At 45.6% G+C, this 15,648-nt stretch overlaps 1 protein-coding gene across 2 annotated transcripts in view; it reads right to left on the reverse strand.

Annotated features, from left to right (window-relative positions):
• LOC121281837 (histone-lysine N-methyltransferase Smyd1-like) overlaps nucleotides 1–15,648 on the reverse strand; it is an 82,897-nt gene that overhangs the window by 30,175 nt on the left and 37,074 nt on the right. For both annotated transcript variants that reach the window (XM_041194889.1, XM_041194882.1), the window contains exon 4: nucleotides 2,447–2,577. In XM_041194889.1, the coding sequence (XP_041050823.1) occupies nucleotides 2,447–2,577 (131 nt within the window). The remainder of the gene's footprint in view (nucleotides 1–2,446; nucleotides 2,578–15,648) is intronic.

Genomic DNA, 15,648 nt, shown 5'->3' on the forward strand with positions numbered 1-15,648 from the left:
TTGGCCTGTCTTGCTTGGTCATCAGCCTTGTTAGCCAAGTACAGTAACAAGGTGACAAATACTTCAGAAAGGTCCTGTTTCGCCTCAAAGGAATAAATGATCCTGTTCGTATTTGAAACTCGAGCTTATTAGGCCCTAGTCCAGTGCACTATCACTATTGAGCCAGCTAACTTTTACCCACATCACCAGTAATAAACAGAAGTTTTAGCCAGCTAGGAGGTCAAGGTTGACACTTTGACAGCTGAAAGGCCTTACCCACCTGTTCAATCCCACCCAACTTCCCACCCCCCACCCCGCCTTACATGTTTTCGAATTCCCCAGATGACTGTCTCACGGAATGAGGGAAGGTGGTGTAATTTACCGGTGATTCAGTGAAGTCTATGTGATTAAATGAACACTGAGTGGTGTGCTACTGAATCCCATAGATCTGGAGAACCCCTGAGGACTCATCATTTCTATTGGCTGAGTTTTTGAGCTCACCAATGTAGCACCTAGAATAGGGCCTCAGTATTCACAGCAATTGTTCTGTGACCCCTGTATGAAAATGCTGAATGACAAAAACATCAGGACAGGATGTACATAGCACCTTCGACAGGGCCTTCTAAACCCACAACCTCTACCACCTAGAAAGAACAAGAGCAGCAGATACATGGGAACGCCACCACCTGCAAGTTCCCTCCAAGCCACACACTATCCTGACTTGGAAATGTATCGCCGTTCCTTCACTGTCGCTGGGTCAAGATCCTGAAACTCCCTCCCTAACAGCACTATGTGTGTACCCACACCACATGGACCACAGCAGTTCAAGAAGGTGGCTCACCACCACTTTCTCAAGGGCAATTAGGGATGGGCAACAAATATTGACCTTGCCAGTGACACCCCTATCCCAAGAATGAAATAAAAGAAAAAACTGTGATGCCCCCAAAAGTAAAAAGCTATGACCTACGTAGGACTTGTTTGGTGTGAGTGACTCCAGGCTACCCCAGGAATCTCACAAAGTGCAACTCTGTTACAGCCAGCTCTTTGTGGGAAGGAAGCAGACCTGTCACACAGGCTGTCTGTGAGCCCAACAAAGCTGAAATGGAGGGAGGATCCTTTCCCATTTCAATAAGGTCCCATTGTTATGCCAGTGGAACTTTTGCACTCCTCCTTAGCTATTCACTTTGGGCCTATTTCTATTTGTCCTATTGACAGCCTTTTTAAAAAAATTCATTCATGGGATGTGGGCATCACTGGCTAGGCCAGCATTTATTGCCCATCCCTAATTGCCCTTGTCAACCACATTGTCTTGTGTCACATGTAGGCCAGACCAGGTAAGGACGGCAGATTTCCTTCCCTGAAGGACATTAGTGAACCTGATGGGTTTTTACAACAATCGACAATGATTCCGTGGTCATCATTAGACTCCTAATTCCAGATTTTTTTAAATTGAATTCAAATTCCACCATCTGCCATGGCGGGACTACCCTGGGTCTCTGGATTACTAGTCCAATGACAATACCACTTCTCCATTGCCTTTTCCTGTATGAACAATGACAGGAGCTAGTTAACAACAGCTTATAGGAAAGAAAAGAGTCCTGCATGTGTACAGCACCTGTTAATGATGTCTCAAAAGGCTTTAAAGACAATGAAGTACTTTTGAACTCTAGTTGCTGCTGTAATTTAGGAAACACCATAGCCATTTGTACAGGTGAAGCTCCCACAAACAGCAATGGTATAAAAGCAGATGACTTTTTTCCAGTGATATTGGTTGAGGCATAAATATTTTCCACAATGCTAGGCATAAACTCTTGTGATCTTCTTCAAAGTAGTGCACGGATTCCTTTAGGTCCATGGTTTAACATTTCATCTAAAACACGGACATTCTAACAGTGCAGCACCCCCTCAATGTCAGCTTAGATTTTATGCTTAACTCTCTGGTGTGGGAGTTGAACCCACAGCCTTTTGACTTTGAGGGAAGAGTGCTACCTCCTGAGCTAGGGTGGCAGGCTGTGAATTGAATCAGCTGGATGGCTGATGTGGATCAGATTGATGCTAGCAGCGTGGGTTTGATTCCTGTTCTAGCTGGGATGGATTTGGGACCTGCCTCCTTGCCCTGGTTGTGGTGCTCTGGGTTGGACCTGTCTTAGGTTCAGAGAACTGAGCAAGATTATTAGGGGTTATGGCAATTTGGGAGGATTGAAATACACATCAGCCATGATTTAATTGAACAACAGAACAGGCTCAAGAGAGCTGAATGGCCAACTAGTATTCTTATATTCCTGCAATTCACTTACTACTATTTGTTAATGCCAAGTAAAACATAATACAGCAGCAGTCTAATATATAATCAGTAAAAATCATGTTACATTTGACTCATCAATTTGCATTCACCCTCCCCAGAAAAATAACACTCATGCAACTATAATTACCCCTTCATTCTAATTATCCTTTTTTTTTTACTTACTTGCCATTGTTCAATATAACCGTGCAGTTTGGCCAGCAATCATGATTCACAAGGCACAGGTTTGGAAATATTCCGACACCCACAGCTTGCAACCCACGTTGGTCACTGATTGTAAAACCGTTGCAGTTTATCTGAAGAATTAAAAACATGAGTGTTTTCTTTTAAACAGATGAACATATGAACATATGAACTAGGAGCAGGAGTAGGCCGCTCTGCCATTCAATAAGCTCATGGTTGATCTGATTGTAACCTCAACCCTACATTCCCACCTACCACCAATAACCTTTCACCCACTTGTTAATCAAGAATCTATCCACCTCTGCCTCAAAACTATTCAAAGACTCTGCTTCCACTGCCTTTTGAGGAAGAGAGTTCCAAAGACTCATAATCCTCAGAGAAAAAAATTCTCCTCATCTCTGTCCTAAATGGGTGACCCCTAATTTTAAACCGTGACCCCTAGTTCTAGATTCTCCCATGAGGAAATATTCTTTCCACACCCACCCTGTCAAGTTCCCTCAGGATCTTAGATGTTTTAATCAAGTCGCCTCTTACTCGTCTAAACTCCAATGGGTATAAGCCTAGTCTGTCCAGCCTTTCCTCATAAGACAACCCAGCCAATCCAGGTATTAGTCTAGTAAACCTTCTCTGAACTGCTTCCAATGCACTTACATCCTTCCTTAAATAATGTGATCAATACTGTACACAGTACTCCAGATGTGGGCTCGCTAATGCCCTGTATAACTGAAGCATAACCTCCCTACCTTTGTATTCAATTCCCCTCACAATAAATGCTAACATTCTATTATGTCTTAATTACTTGCTGTACTTGCATACTAATCTTTTGCGATTCATGAGCTAGAACACCCTGATCCCTCTGAATCTCAGAGCTCTGCAATCTCCCACTATTTGGATAATATATATCTTTTTTATTCTTCATGCCAAAATGAGCAATTTCACACTTTCCTACATTATACTCCATTTGCCAGATCTTTGCCAACTCACTTAACCTATCTATATCTCTTTGTAGTCTCCTTATGTCCTCTTCACAATTTACTTTCTCACCTATCTTTGTGTCATCAGCAAATTTAGCAACCATACCTTCAGACCATTCATCCAAATCATTTATATAAATTGTAAAAAGTTGAGGCCCTAGCACTGATCCCTGTGGCACACCACTCATCACATCTTGCCAACCAGAAAATGTCAATATGTTACCCCTTACACCATGAGTTTTTATTTCTCGCAATGTGATGTGGCACCTTATCAAATGCCTTCTGGAAACCTAAGTACAGTACATCCACTGGTTGCCTTTATCCACAGCACATGTTATTTCTTCAAAGAACTCCAATAAATTGATTGAACATAATTTCCCTCTCATAAAACCATGCTGACTTTGCCTGATTATATTGAATTGTTCTAAGTGCTCTGTTATAACTTCTTTAATAAAAACTTCTAACATTTTCCCTATGACAGATACTAAGCTAACTGACTTATAGTTTTTTCTTTTCTTTTGAATAAAAGAGTTCCATTTGCCATTTTTCAATCTAATGGAACCTTCCCTGAATCTAGGGAATTTTGGAAAATTAAACCAATGCGTCAACTATTTCACTGGCTATTTCATTTCAGACCCTAGGATGAAGTCCATCTGGACCCGGGGACTTGTCAGCCCGCAGGCCCAACAATTTGCTCAGTACCACTTGCCTGGCGACTGTAATTTTCTTGAGTTCCTCCCTCCCTTCCATTTCCTGATTTGCAGCAATTTCTGGGATATTTCTTGTTACTTAAATTAAATCCTGTTTTACATGCAGACACAGATTTTGGTTTCACTTGTGAACTGAAAGACTGCATCTCCGACAATGCAGCATTCACTCAATTACTGGAGTGTCAGTCTAGATTGTATTCTGGAGTCTCAGGCTCAGGAATGTGAAAGTCTCCAGCCCCCATTGTCCACCCATGTTTCTGAGGGCTGAAACAGCTTCAAGTGCATGTTTTGGTCTGGGGAGTTCAGAGTATATACATAGCATCGGATTTTCACCAACCAGACCTGGATGTGGAAGAAGCATTTCTGAAAAATCGAATTTTAACCAGCAGGGGAAGGGATGGATCATGATTCACACAAGACAGAAACCTAAACTCAGCATGGCCATTTGAACTTAATGCTGACTCCAAACAGACACCACTGTGGCTGTTCCAAGCACCTTAAGTGCAATGTGGGAGTCACAAATTGATGGAGCAGACAATCTTGAAGGGTGGAGAAGTTCTAATTAAATGTCTTGGTTTGAAGTATTTTAAATCCCCTGCTCCTTAAATTTGAATAAAAAGGCTTAAGCTATCAGTGAGAGTTAAAAAAACCATTGTGTATTGAACTGATCGACATGCCTTCTGGTAAAGATTAGAAAAAAAATTACCATCTGGGCATGCAGTTTCAATAGAGTTCCTTGTTGATATTTCTCAAGGACTGAAGCCTTTGACAAGATGCCGCACAGGAGGCTGTTCAGTAAGTTAAGAGCCCATGGTGTCAGAAGCATGTCTGGCTGTCTGGCAGGAGGCAGAGAGTGGGGATAAGGGGGTCCTTCTCAGGATGGCGGCCGGTGACTAGTGGAGTTCCGCAGGGGTCAGTGTTGGGACCACAACTTCTCACTTTATACACTAATGATCTAGATGAAGGAACTGAGGGCATCCTGGCTAAGTTTGCAGATGATACAAAGATAGGTGGAGGGACAGGTAGTATTGAGGAGGCTGGGAGGCTGCAGAAGGATTGGGACAGGTTAGGAGAATGGGCAAAGAAGTGGCAGATGGAATACAACATGGGGAAGTGTGAGGTCATGCACTTTGGTAGGAAGAATAGCGGCATGGACTATTTTCTAAATGGGGAGAGAATTCAGAAATCTGGAGTGCAAGGGGACTTGGGAGTCCTAGTCCAGGATTCTCTTAAGGTTAACTTGCAGGTTGAGTCAGTAGTTAGGAAGGCAAATGCAATGTTGATATTTATTTCAAGAGGACTAGAATATAAAAGTAGGGATGTGCTGCTGAGGCTTTATAAGGCTCTGGTAAGACCACATTTAGAATATTATGAGCAATTTTGGGCCCCGTATCTCAGGAAGGATGTGATGGCCCTGGAGAGGGTCCAGAGGAGGTTCACAAGAATGATCTCAGGAATGAAAGACTTAACATATGAGGACTCTGGGTCTATACTCGATGGAATTTAGAAGGATGAGGGGGGATCTGATTGAAACTTACAGAATACAGAAAGGCCTGGATAGAGTGGACATGGGGAAGATGTTTTCATTAGTAGGACAGACTAGGAACCGAGGGCACAGCCTCAGAGTAAAGGGAAGACCTTTTAAAACAGAGATGAGGAGAAACTTCTTTAGCCAGAGAGTGGTGAATCTATGGAATTCATTGCCACAGAAGGCTGTGGAGGCCAGGTCATTGAGTGTATTTAAGCCCGAGATAGATAGGTTCTTGATTGGTAAGGGGATCAAAGGTTACGGGGAGAAGGCGGGAGAATAGGGTTGAGAAACTTATCAGCCATGATTGAATGACAGAGCAGACTTGATGGACCGAATGGCCTAATTTCTTCTCCTATGTCTTATGGGCTGTTATTATGCCATTATGAATGCTTGGCTGAGTTTCAAAATCCAAAACTATCTCAGCAGAGGTTTCTGAGTTCACTGTTTTATTGACAGTTTAAAGAGGCTATTAAAGGATTAATTGTCTTTGATGTGGGGACTAAATAGAAGTTTATGTGTTTTTTTATAAGAAATTTGCCACTTGAGGAGATATAAAAACTTTGAATGGGTTTTATGAATAGGAGTTGTTTTGTGCTACCAATTTTGCATGAGTGAGAGCTATGTTAGATTGTAATAAGTTTAGTTTCTTTTCCATCTCCACGTGGCACCTGACGTTTGCCCAAGGTGGATACTGAGTGAGTATCTATGGAGATGACATGGAGGTAAAAGGGGCATGGAGTGTTGGTTGCGGACCATAAGTTGGCATGGAGGAATCATGGGGGTTATGAGGGGTATAGGGGAATGGGTGAGAGACATGCATTCACATGGAGGGGCCATGGGTCGTGTGAGGGGGCATGAGGGGTGGGTGTGTGAGGTGAGGTGAGGGGTGTGAAGGGCGAAGGGTAGAGGGCCTAACATCTTCTAAAACAACTAGGGTGACGAGCTAGAGAACCAAAGCAGGCCCTCTAACTACCCTGTCTTAGCACTCGCCCTCCCCTGTGGTATTCTAGGATCTGCTTCAGAGATCAGCAGGCCCGAATCAATAGAGCTTCAGCCTCCCCAGGAGTGAAAATTGGGTCTAATGGGGCCTGTTAATTGAAGGCTGGTCTGCTGAGTCAAGAGATTTCCTGATTTGAGCTACCCATTCAGTAGCGAAAATCTGGCCCATAGTACAGGTAGCTGCCAGGTGATAACCTTTCATGCCATCAGATCCCTGGTAATCAAGTTAGATGACTAACATTGTGATTGCTTAGGGTTACCGTGAATTTCTGTGTTTTAACATTAAAATGTCTCAGGCCCAGCTTGCACACTTCCAAGTGTCAAAATTGTATCCATTTAAACATGTATTTGTAAAGCACCTTACACACCCTCAGGATGTTAAAAAGTGTCTCACAAACAAGGAAGTTCTTTTGAAAGATAGACACTGTTGTAATGTAGGCAACTGTGTAAGGAAATAGACCAAACTTAGGGTAGATGTGGAGATAATGCTTCTATTTGTGATAGAATTCAAAACTGGGGGGGGGGGGGGGGGGCCACTGATACGGGATAGTTACTAATAAATCCAGTAGGGAAGCAAGGGGAAATTTCTTCACTCAGAGAGTGGTTAGAATGAGGAGCAGGAAGTGTCTGTAAGAAAAGTTTAGAAGCTTTCGAAAGAGAAACAACCCATCACTTTGGGTCAGCAGTTCTGAGGAGTGACAATCACAGTCCGATTGCCACTCCGCTCCTTTTCGGTTCCCTTGTTCGAGAGTTGCACATCTCTCGCCTGACCTTCCAACCCAGGGCCCGGTGAGAAATGTGCAGCGTTCCTGTTACCTGATTCTTTCCAGAGCTGGGCAGCAGTGCCAGGGGAAAGGAAACCAGCCTGACTTTCACGGCACAAGCTGCCGGAAACCAGTTAAGTTTAAAAGTTCCTTTGTTCCAATGTCACTTTGAGAAGTCAGGAAGAGGGTAAGCGTGTAAGGTAAAGTGGGTATAATGGTGGTGGGGGTTGGCGGGGGGGGGGGGAGGGTTGGTGGGTAGAATGGGTCGGGTGGGCGGTGGGCAGGATGGATCACGGTGGGGGGGGGGGGGTGCAGGATGGGTTGTGGGAGTGGTCAGAGAGGGTGGGGGTAGTCAGGGGGCATGTGGAAGGTAGCTGGGAAGGGTGGGGGTTAGTCAGCTGTCGGTAGGGTGGTTGCAAGTGTAGTCGGGGTGGGGGAGGGGAGGTGGGGTGAGGGGATAATCAGGGATTCGGGAAGGCAGTCCACGGGTGAGGGTTAGTCAAGCTGTCTGGAAGGCAGTTGGGCGGGGGTGGTGGTGGGGGGGGGTGGCAGCGGGAGTTAGTCGGGGGAGGGGTGGAATTGGGGAGTAGGGGGTGGTTGGGGCTGGGCATAGCCGGGCGTTTGAGAGGGTAGTCAGGGGGTGGGCAAGTAGTCGGTGGTAATTGGGGTGGGGGGGTTCGGGAAGGTTGTCGGAGAGGTGGGGGGTAGTTGAGTGGTCGAGAGTGTAGTTGGTGGGTGGGGGCAGTCGGGGGTGAGCTGTAGTCAGGGGGTAGTTGGGGGTGTTGGAAGGCGAGTCAGGGGTAGGGGGGTGTAGTCGGAGGAGTTCCAGTGTGGGGTCAGGGAGGTCAATGAATTAGAAGTGGTTTTAATTCTTCCAACTTTTCCTGGGTAACTGTTCTGCTAAGGGAGCCGGAGTATTGGATGGTTCCAGGCTCAGGGTAATTGCCCATTGGAAGTTTAAACTTCCCGGGCAATTCTTATGCAGTCCTTAAGTGGGGATGTCTGGGGGCGGGGTCCCCCAGCGTATCTTCTGGGGTACATCTGGGGCACGACCACCTAGAGAATGGACATTCTGGGCCGTTATGTTTCCACTTACAGTGTTGTTGTGTTTGCATTCCTTAAAACTACAACTTTAAGTGGATCGACTTTAAGTGAGTCATAGGTTCCTGCAGGAATCAATGCGAAAACCGGAATTAGGTTCTTGTGGACATTTCTCACACAGAAAATAAAAAATGTACATGTTGAAGTGCTGTAGCTCACATGTGCAGTGTTGTGTAATTCCTAACTGACATAACTTGTGTAATAAAATAAATCACTAAATATAAAAGAAATAGTGTAGTTAGTTTTTTTAAGGGCCTTTCTCATCAGAAAGGAACATTAAATCATTACAAACAAAAACAGAATTACCTGGAAAAACTCAGCAGGTCCGGCAGCATCGGCGGAGAAGAAAAGAGTTGACGTTTCGAGTCCTCATGACCCTTCAACAGAACTGAGTGAATCTAAGGAGAGGGGTGAAATATAAGCTGGTTTAAGGTTGGGGGCGGTGTTGAGTGGGAGGAGAGAAGTGGGGGGGGTGGTGTGGTTGTAGGGACAAGCAAACAGTGATCAAAGCAGATAATCAAAAGATGTCACAGACAAAAGAACAAAAGAACACAGAGGCATTGAAGGTGGTGATATTATCTAAACAAATGTGCTAATTAAGAATGGATGGTAGGGCACTCAAGGTACAGCTTTAGTGGGGGTGGGGTGGGCATAAAAGATTTAACAATAATGGAAATAGGTGGGAAAAGAAAAATCTATATAAATTATTGGAAAAAACAAAAGGAAGTGGGAAGAAACAGAAAGGAGGTGGGGATGGAGGAGGGAGTTCAAGATCTAAAGTTGTTGAATTCAATATTCAGTCCAGAAGGCTGTAAAGTGCCTGGTCGGAAGATGAGGTGCTGTTCCTCCAGTTTGCGTTGGGCTTCACTGGAACAATGCAGCAAGCCAAGGACAGACATGTGGGCAAGAGAGCAGGGTGGAGTGTTAAAATGGCAAGCAATAGGGAGGTTTGGGTCATTATTGCGGACAGACCACAGGTGTTCTGCAAAGCAGTCGCCCAGTTTACGTTTGGTCTCTCCAATGTAGAGGAGACCGCATTGGGAGCAACGAATGCAGTAGACTAAGTTGGGGGAAATGCAAGCGAAATGCTGCTTCACTTGAAAGGAGTGTTTGGGCCCTTGGATGGTGAAGAGAGAGTAAGTGAAGGGGCGGGTGTTGCATCTTTTGCGTGGGCATGGGGAGGTGCCATAGGTGGGGGTTGATGAGTAGGGGGTGATGGAGGAGTGGACCAGGGTGTCCTGGAGGGAACGATCCCTACGGAATGCCGCCGGGGGGGTGAAGGGAAGATGTGTTTGGTGGTGGCATCATGCTGGAGTTGGCGGAAATGGCGGAGGATGATCCTTTGAATGCGGAGGCTGGTGGGGTGATAAGTGAGGACAAGGGGGACCCTATCATGTGTCTGGGAGGGAGGAGAAGGCGTGAGGGCGGAGGCGCGGGAGATGGACCGGACATGGTTGAGGGCCCTGTCAACAACCGTGGGTGGAAAACCTCGGTTAAGGAAGAAGGAAGACATGTCAGAGGAACTGTTTTTGAAGGTAGCATCATCGGAACAAATGCGACGGAGGTGAAGGAACTGAGAGAATGGGATGGAATCCTTACAGGAAGCGGGGTGTGAGGAGCTGTAGTCGAGGTAGCTGTGGGAGTCGGTAGGCTTGTAATGGATATTGCTGGACAGTCTATCACCAGAGATTGAGACAGAGAGATCAAGGAAGGGAAGGGAAGTGTCAGAGATGGACCACGTGAAAATGATGGAGGGGTGGAGATTGGAAGCAAAATTAATAAAATTTTCCAAGTCCCAACGAGAGCATGAAGCAGCACCGAAGTAATCATCGATGTACCGGAGAAAGAGTTGTGGAAGGGGGCTGGAGTAGGACTGGAACAAGGAATGTTCCACATACCCCATAAAGAGACAGGCATAGCTGGGGCCCATGCGGGTACCCATAGCCACACCTTTTATTTGGAGGAAGTGAGAGGAGTTGAAGGAGAAATTGTTCAGTGTGAGAACAAGTTCAGCCAGACGGAGGAGAGTAGTGGTGGATGGGGATTGTTCAGGCCTCTGTTCGAGGAAGAAGCTAAGGGCCCTCAGACCATCCTGGTGGTGGACGGAGGTGTAGAGGGATTGGACGTCCATGGTGAAGAGGAAGCAGTTGGGGCCAGGGAACTGGAAATTGTTGATGTGACGTAAGGTGTCAGAGGAATCACGGATGTAGGCGGGAAGGGACTGGACAAGGGGAGAGAGAAGGGAGTCAAGATAACGAGAAATGAGTTCCGTGGGGCAGGAGCAAGCTGACACGATCGGTCTACTGGGACAGTTCTGTTTGTGGATTTTGGGTAGGAGGTAGAAGCGGGCTGTCCAAGGTTGGGGGACTATCAGGTTGGAAGCTGTGGGAGGAAGATCTCCAGAGGAGATGAGGTCAGTGACAGTCCTGGAAACAGTGGCTTGATGTTCAGTGGTGGGGTCATGGACCAGGGAGAGGTAGGAGGAAGTGTCTGCAAGTTGACGCTCAGCCTCCACGAGGTAGAGGTCAGTGCGCCAGACAACAACAGCACCACCTTTGTCAGCGGGTTTGATGACAATGTTGGGGTTGGACATTAGAAAACATTATAAGTTGAAATGCTGAACCTTCCTGAATGCCAACTTTCATAAATGAAATAGTCTCTAAAATAAATTAAATGTAAAAATATAAAAGAAATGCAATAGGAATGTAAATAAATGTAAAAAAAAAATTACACTCATCAACTGCCTGGTTATAGATTGACCGGACTCCATTTTCATGGCTCAAGTTGATCAGTGTTGGGAGCAGCTGAAGAGGTCCCCAGTGGCAGTAACAGGCAGCGGGGGCTTTAAAGGTGTGATTGGGAGGGGTTTGGAAACAGAAGAGGTTGAGCAGGTTAGACCTATACCCACTGGAGTTTGGAAGACTGAGTCGTGATCTTATTGAAACTTGTAAGATACTGAGGGAACTTGCATGGTGGATACTGAGAGGATGTTTCCCCTGCTTGTGCAGAACTCTAGAACTAGGGGGCACAGTTTAAGAGTAAGAGGTCTTCCTTTGAAGATGGAGATGAGGAGAATTGTTTTCTCTCAAGGGAGTCATTATCCTGTGGAATTCTCTTCCCCAGAAAGCAGTAGAGGCTGGGTCATTGGATTTATTCAAGGCAGAGTTAAACAGATTTTTGATCAAAAAATGAGTCAAGGGTTATGTGGGGGGCAAACCGGAAAGTGGAGTTGAGACCACAACCAGATCAGCCATGATCTTATTGAATGGCGGAGCAGGCTCAAGGGCACTCTCCCTCCTTACTCTTGTGCTCTTATGACTGAGGGTGGGAGTGAGAGCGAGGGCAGGAACGGAGGGAAGAGGAGCAAAAGGAGAAGTCCCCAGGGGTGGTGCACTGAGCCCCATGGCTCCTGGCAAAGTGTCAGAAAGTGCCGTGTGTGCATGTGAGATGTGCATGCCATAGAATAGGAAGTCTGTGACAAGTAGTGAAAGTTGCAATGTTGAATAGATATATGGTTCCTATCTTATGAATGAGGTGAAAGCCAAACAATGTTGGCTGAGTTAATGTTAAGTGCGGACTTACTGTGCATTAAAGAAAAGGAAGTTGACAGATATCCTGAAAGGCTGAAGTGAGCTAAATGATTTGAGAGGAGAATTGCGTGGAGTATTAAACTCAGCACAGACTAATGGGCCAAATGGCCTGTGTCAGCGCTGTATAGTCTATGTCATTCTATATAATGGAAAGCATTTGATTCCTGCTTCTTTTTTCCGATCTTGATGACCTAGTCAAAGCAATTTGCTCATTATTTAACTCCCTGTACAATCTGTTTCCTCACATAGAGTACCTGAGTAACAATAGGTTACCTTAGCAGCTAACCATCGCAATTATTTTCCAGGGTCTGAACTCAGACAGGGACAGCATCATGGAGAATCAGTTAGTTTTGAGTGGCTTTTCATTCCAACACTGTCCAAAACTAATTGAAGCTGTTTTATTCATTCATAGGATCTAGCAGCAGAGAAGGAGGCCATTCGGCCTGTCGTGTCTATATTGACTCTATGAAAGATCCGTTCAATGATCTCCAACCCCCTGCTCTTGCCCTGCTAATTCTTCCTTTTCAAGTATATATCCAGTTCCCATTTGGAAATTATTATTGAATCTGCTTCCACTGCTCTTTCAAGCAGCGCATTGCTAATCACAACAAACTAACAGCGCAAAAACATTCCTCCTCATCTCCTCTGGTTCCCTCCGTTGAATTTGCATGATGCAGGAAATGCTGCCACCTGTTGCCCTGAGGTGGTAGGGCTCGGTCTTCTCCTTGAGGGTGATGGTGCTCCAACCGTGATATGAGGTAGGAGAACTCCAGCATCTCTGGCTCAATAATGACGAAGCTACAACAGTGTCCCAATTCAGAATGGCATGTGACTCGGAAGAGGAATTGGAGGTGATGGCATTCCCACAATATTGTTACCCTAGTCCTTTTTTGGAGAAGGCTGCTGCAGGGTGGTCAGCTGCATAGCATTTGGTAAGGAAATTAATAATGAGAGCTTATAGACGAATGGTTTCTGTTCCTGTTTGAGCATAGCAGGTGCAATGCTTCACTACACTTCTCCTTTTCCATTCGGTGTCAAAAGTCAGCCTGGACAGATATTCTGGGACTTGCTGTATAATTTGCAAAACCCAAGGATTAAGTGCATGAGACCAGTCCCATCAACTTACTTGCCTTACAGACACCTCAACCCAATGGAACATTTGTAAATCCACATTTTTGTTGGTGTCAGCTGCAGCTCAATGGAGCAGCACTCTTGCCTCTGAGTCAGAAAGTTGTGGGTTTAAGTCCCACCCCAGAAACTTGAGTGTAAAATCCAGGCCAAAACCCCAGTGCAGTTCGGAGGATACAGTATCCTCACCAGCCCTTTCAAGTGCATCTAAAAGATCACATGATGCTATCTGAGGAGAGGCAGGGCAGTTGTCTCTAGTGCCCTGGCCAATATTTCTCCTTCTTGGGAGTCCCTCAGGATTGAGGATGACTTGATTCTGCTCTGGTTCGATGGGATCTGAGATGGCTGCGAAGTCCAATGTGTGATCTGCAGACTCTGCAACATGCAAGGCAGATGGCGCTTGGAGTGTTGGTTAGATGAGTTGTCTGGAGGTTTGTGTGCCCTTTTCAATGCCTCAACTTTGTCTTTGCATGTTCCTGACAAAATCTCTCTATATTTCCAGCGCCTTCCTGAATGAATCTTTTCCATTTTGGTCGGTCTCAAGCCAAGCTCTCCCAGGAGTCAGTGAGGACGTTTGATCACTTCAGGAAAGCTTTGAGGACATCCCTAAAGCATTTCCACTGTCCTCCTGGGAGTTTACTGCTACAATCGAGTTCTGAGTAGAGCAGTTGCTTCAAGAGTCTGGCGTCAGGCATACCAACGACATGTTCCACACATGTGACTAGCGCCTCAATGCTGGGCACATTGGTTTGAAAAAGGAGGCTGCTCTTGGACTGCCTTTCTTGCCATCAGATTTGTGAAGACACCACTGCTGGGACTTCTCCAGTGCTTTGAGGTGCCTGCTGTAGGTTGTCCAAGTCTACGAAGCACATAGGAGCAATGGGATCACTGCTGCCCGGTAAACCATGACATAAGTCTGAGGTTTGAGATTCTGGCCCTCAAATACTCTTTCCCTCAGTTGGTCAAAGGCTGATCTGGCATATTAGAGTTTTGAATTTTGTTGTCTATGTCTGCCTACGTCAAGAGGAGGCTCCCAAGATACAGGAAATATTCTGCATTTTCCAGAATCATGCTGTTGATCTGATATTGACGGGGGAGATGTCTTGCAATGGGAGCTATTTGGAAGTGGACCTTAGTTTTCCAGGTGCTTAGTGAAAGGCTCACTTTCTCACATGCTTCAGGGAAACAGTTAACAATGACCTGAAGCTTAGTTTCTGAGTTTGTTTTTTTAATCTTTAATGGGATGTGGGTGTCACTGGCAAGGCCAGCATTTGTTGCCCATCCCTAATTATTCATGAATTTAGTGGCTTTCTAAGTGATTTCAGGGGACATTTAAGAGTCAACCACATTACTGTGAGTCTGGAGTCACGTGCAGGCCAGACCAGGTAAGGGCAGCAGATTTCCTTCCCTGAAGGAGATTAGTGAACTGGGTGGGTTTTTATGACAATCAATGATAGTTGTCATGGTCACCATTACTGAGACTAGCTTTATATTCCAGATTTATTAACTGAATTTTAATTCCACCAACTTCTGTGATCAGATGTGAATTCATGCCGCCAGAGCCTGGACCTCTAGACTAACCATCCCATGACATTACCGCTATCCCGCCATCTCCCCCTTGATCAAAACTGAGTGCAGACAATTGTCACCTGTATACTGGAGCTCAATAAATGAGCCAATATTTATCCCTCAACACCACAAAACCAGATGATCTGGTCACATTGCTGCCTGTGGGAGTTTGCTGTGCACTAGTTGACTGCATGACAATAGAGGCTACACTTCAGAAGTGCTTCACTGGCTTTAGCACACCCTAGGATATCCTGAAGACATGAAAGGCACTGTAGAATTGTGAGTTCATCCCTTTCTTTGATCTGCAATGCCATCGGTTCCCAGAATGTATGGCTATTTTCATTTTAGTTGCTAACAGAGGGAGAATGATGACTTCTGTTGTTAAAAAACTCCAGTGTGAAATTGCAACTTGGGTACAGCTGGATGTCCTGTTTTGGTCAACATTAGAACATTCACAATATTCAGTTTCCATAGAAATCACTCCGAATGGTTCTGCTTAGACTCCACTGGAGGAAGGTCTATTCTGGGATAAATTTCATAATGATGTACAAACATTTAAAGATTTCCGCCAACTCCAGCATAACGCCACCACCAAACACATCTTCCCTTCATCCCCCCCCGGCAGCATTCCTTAGGGATGGTTCCCCAGGGACACCCTGGTCCACTCCTCCATCACCCCCTACTCCTCAACCCCCACCTGTGGCACCTCCCCATGCCCACGCAAAAGATGCAACACCTGCCCCTTCACTTCCTCTCTCCTCACCATCCAAGGGTCCAAACACTCCTTTCAAGTGAAGCAGCATTTCACTTGCATTTCC

Source organism: Carcharodon carcharias, chromosome 1 (assembly GCF_017639515.1).
Source record: "Carcharodon carcharias isolate sCarCar2 chromosome 1, sCarCar2.pri, whole genome shotgun sequence".
Lineage (NCBI taxonomy): Eukaryota > Metazoa > Chordata > Chondrichthyes > Lamniformes > Lamnidae > Carcharodon > Carcharodon carcharias.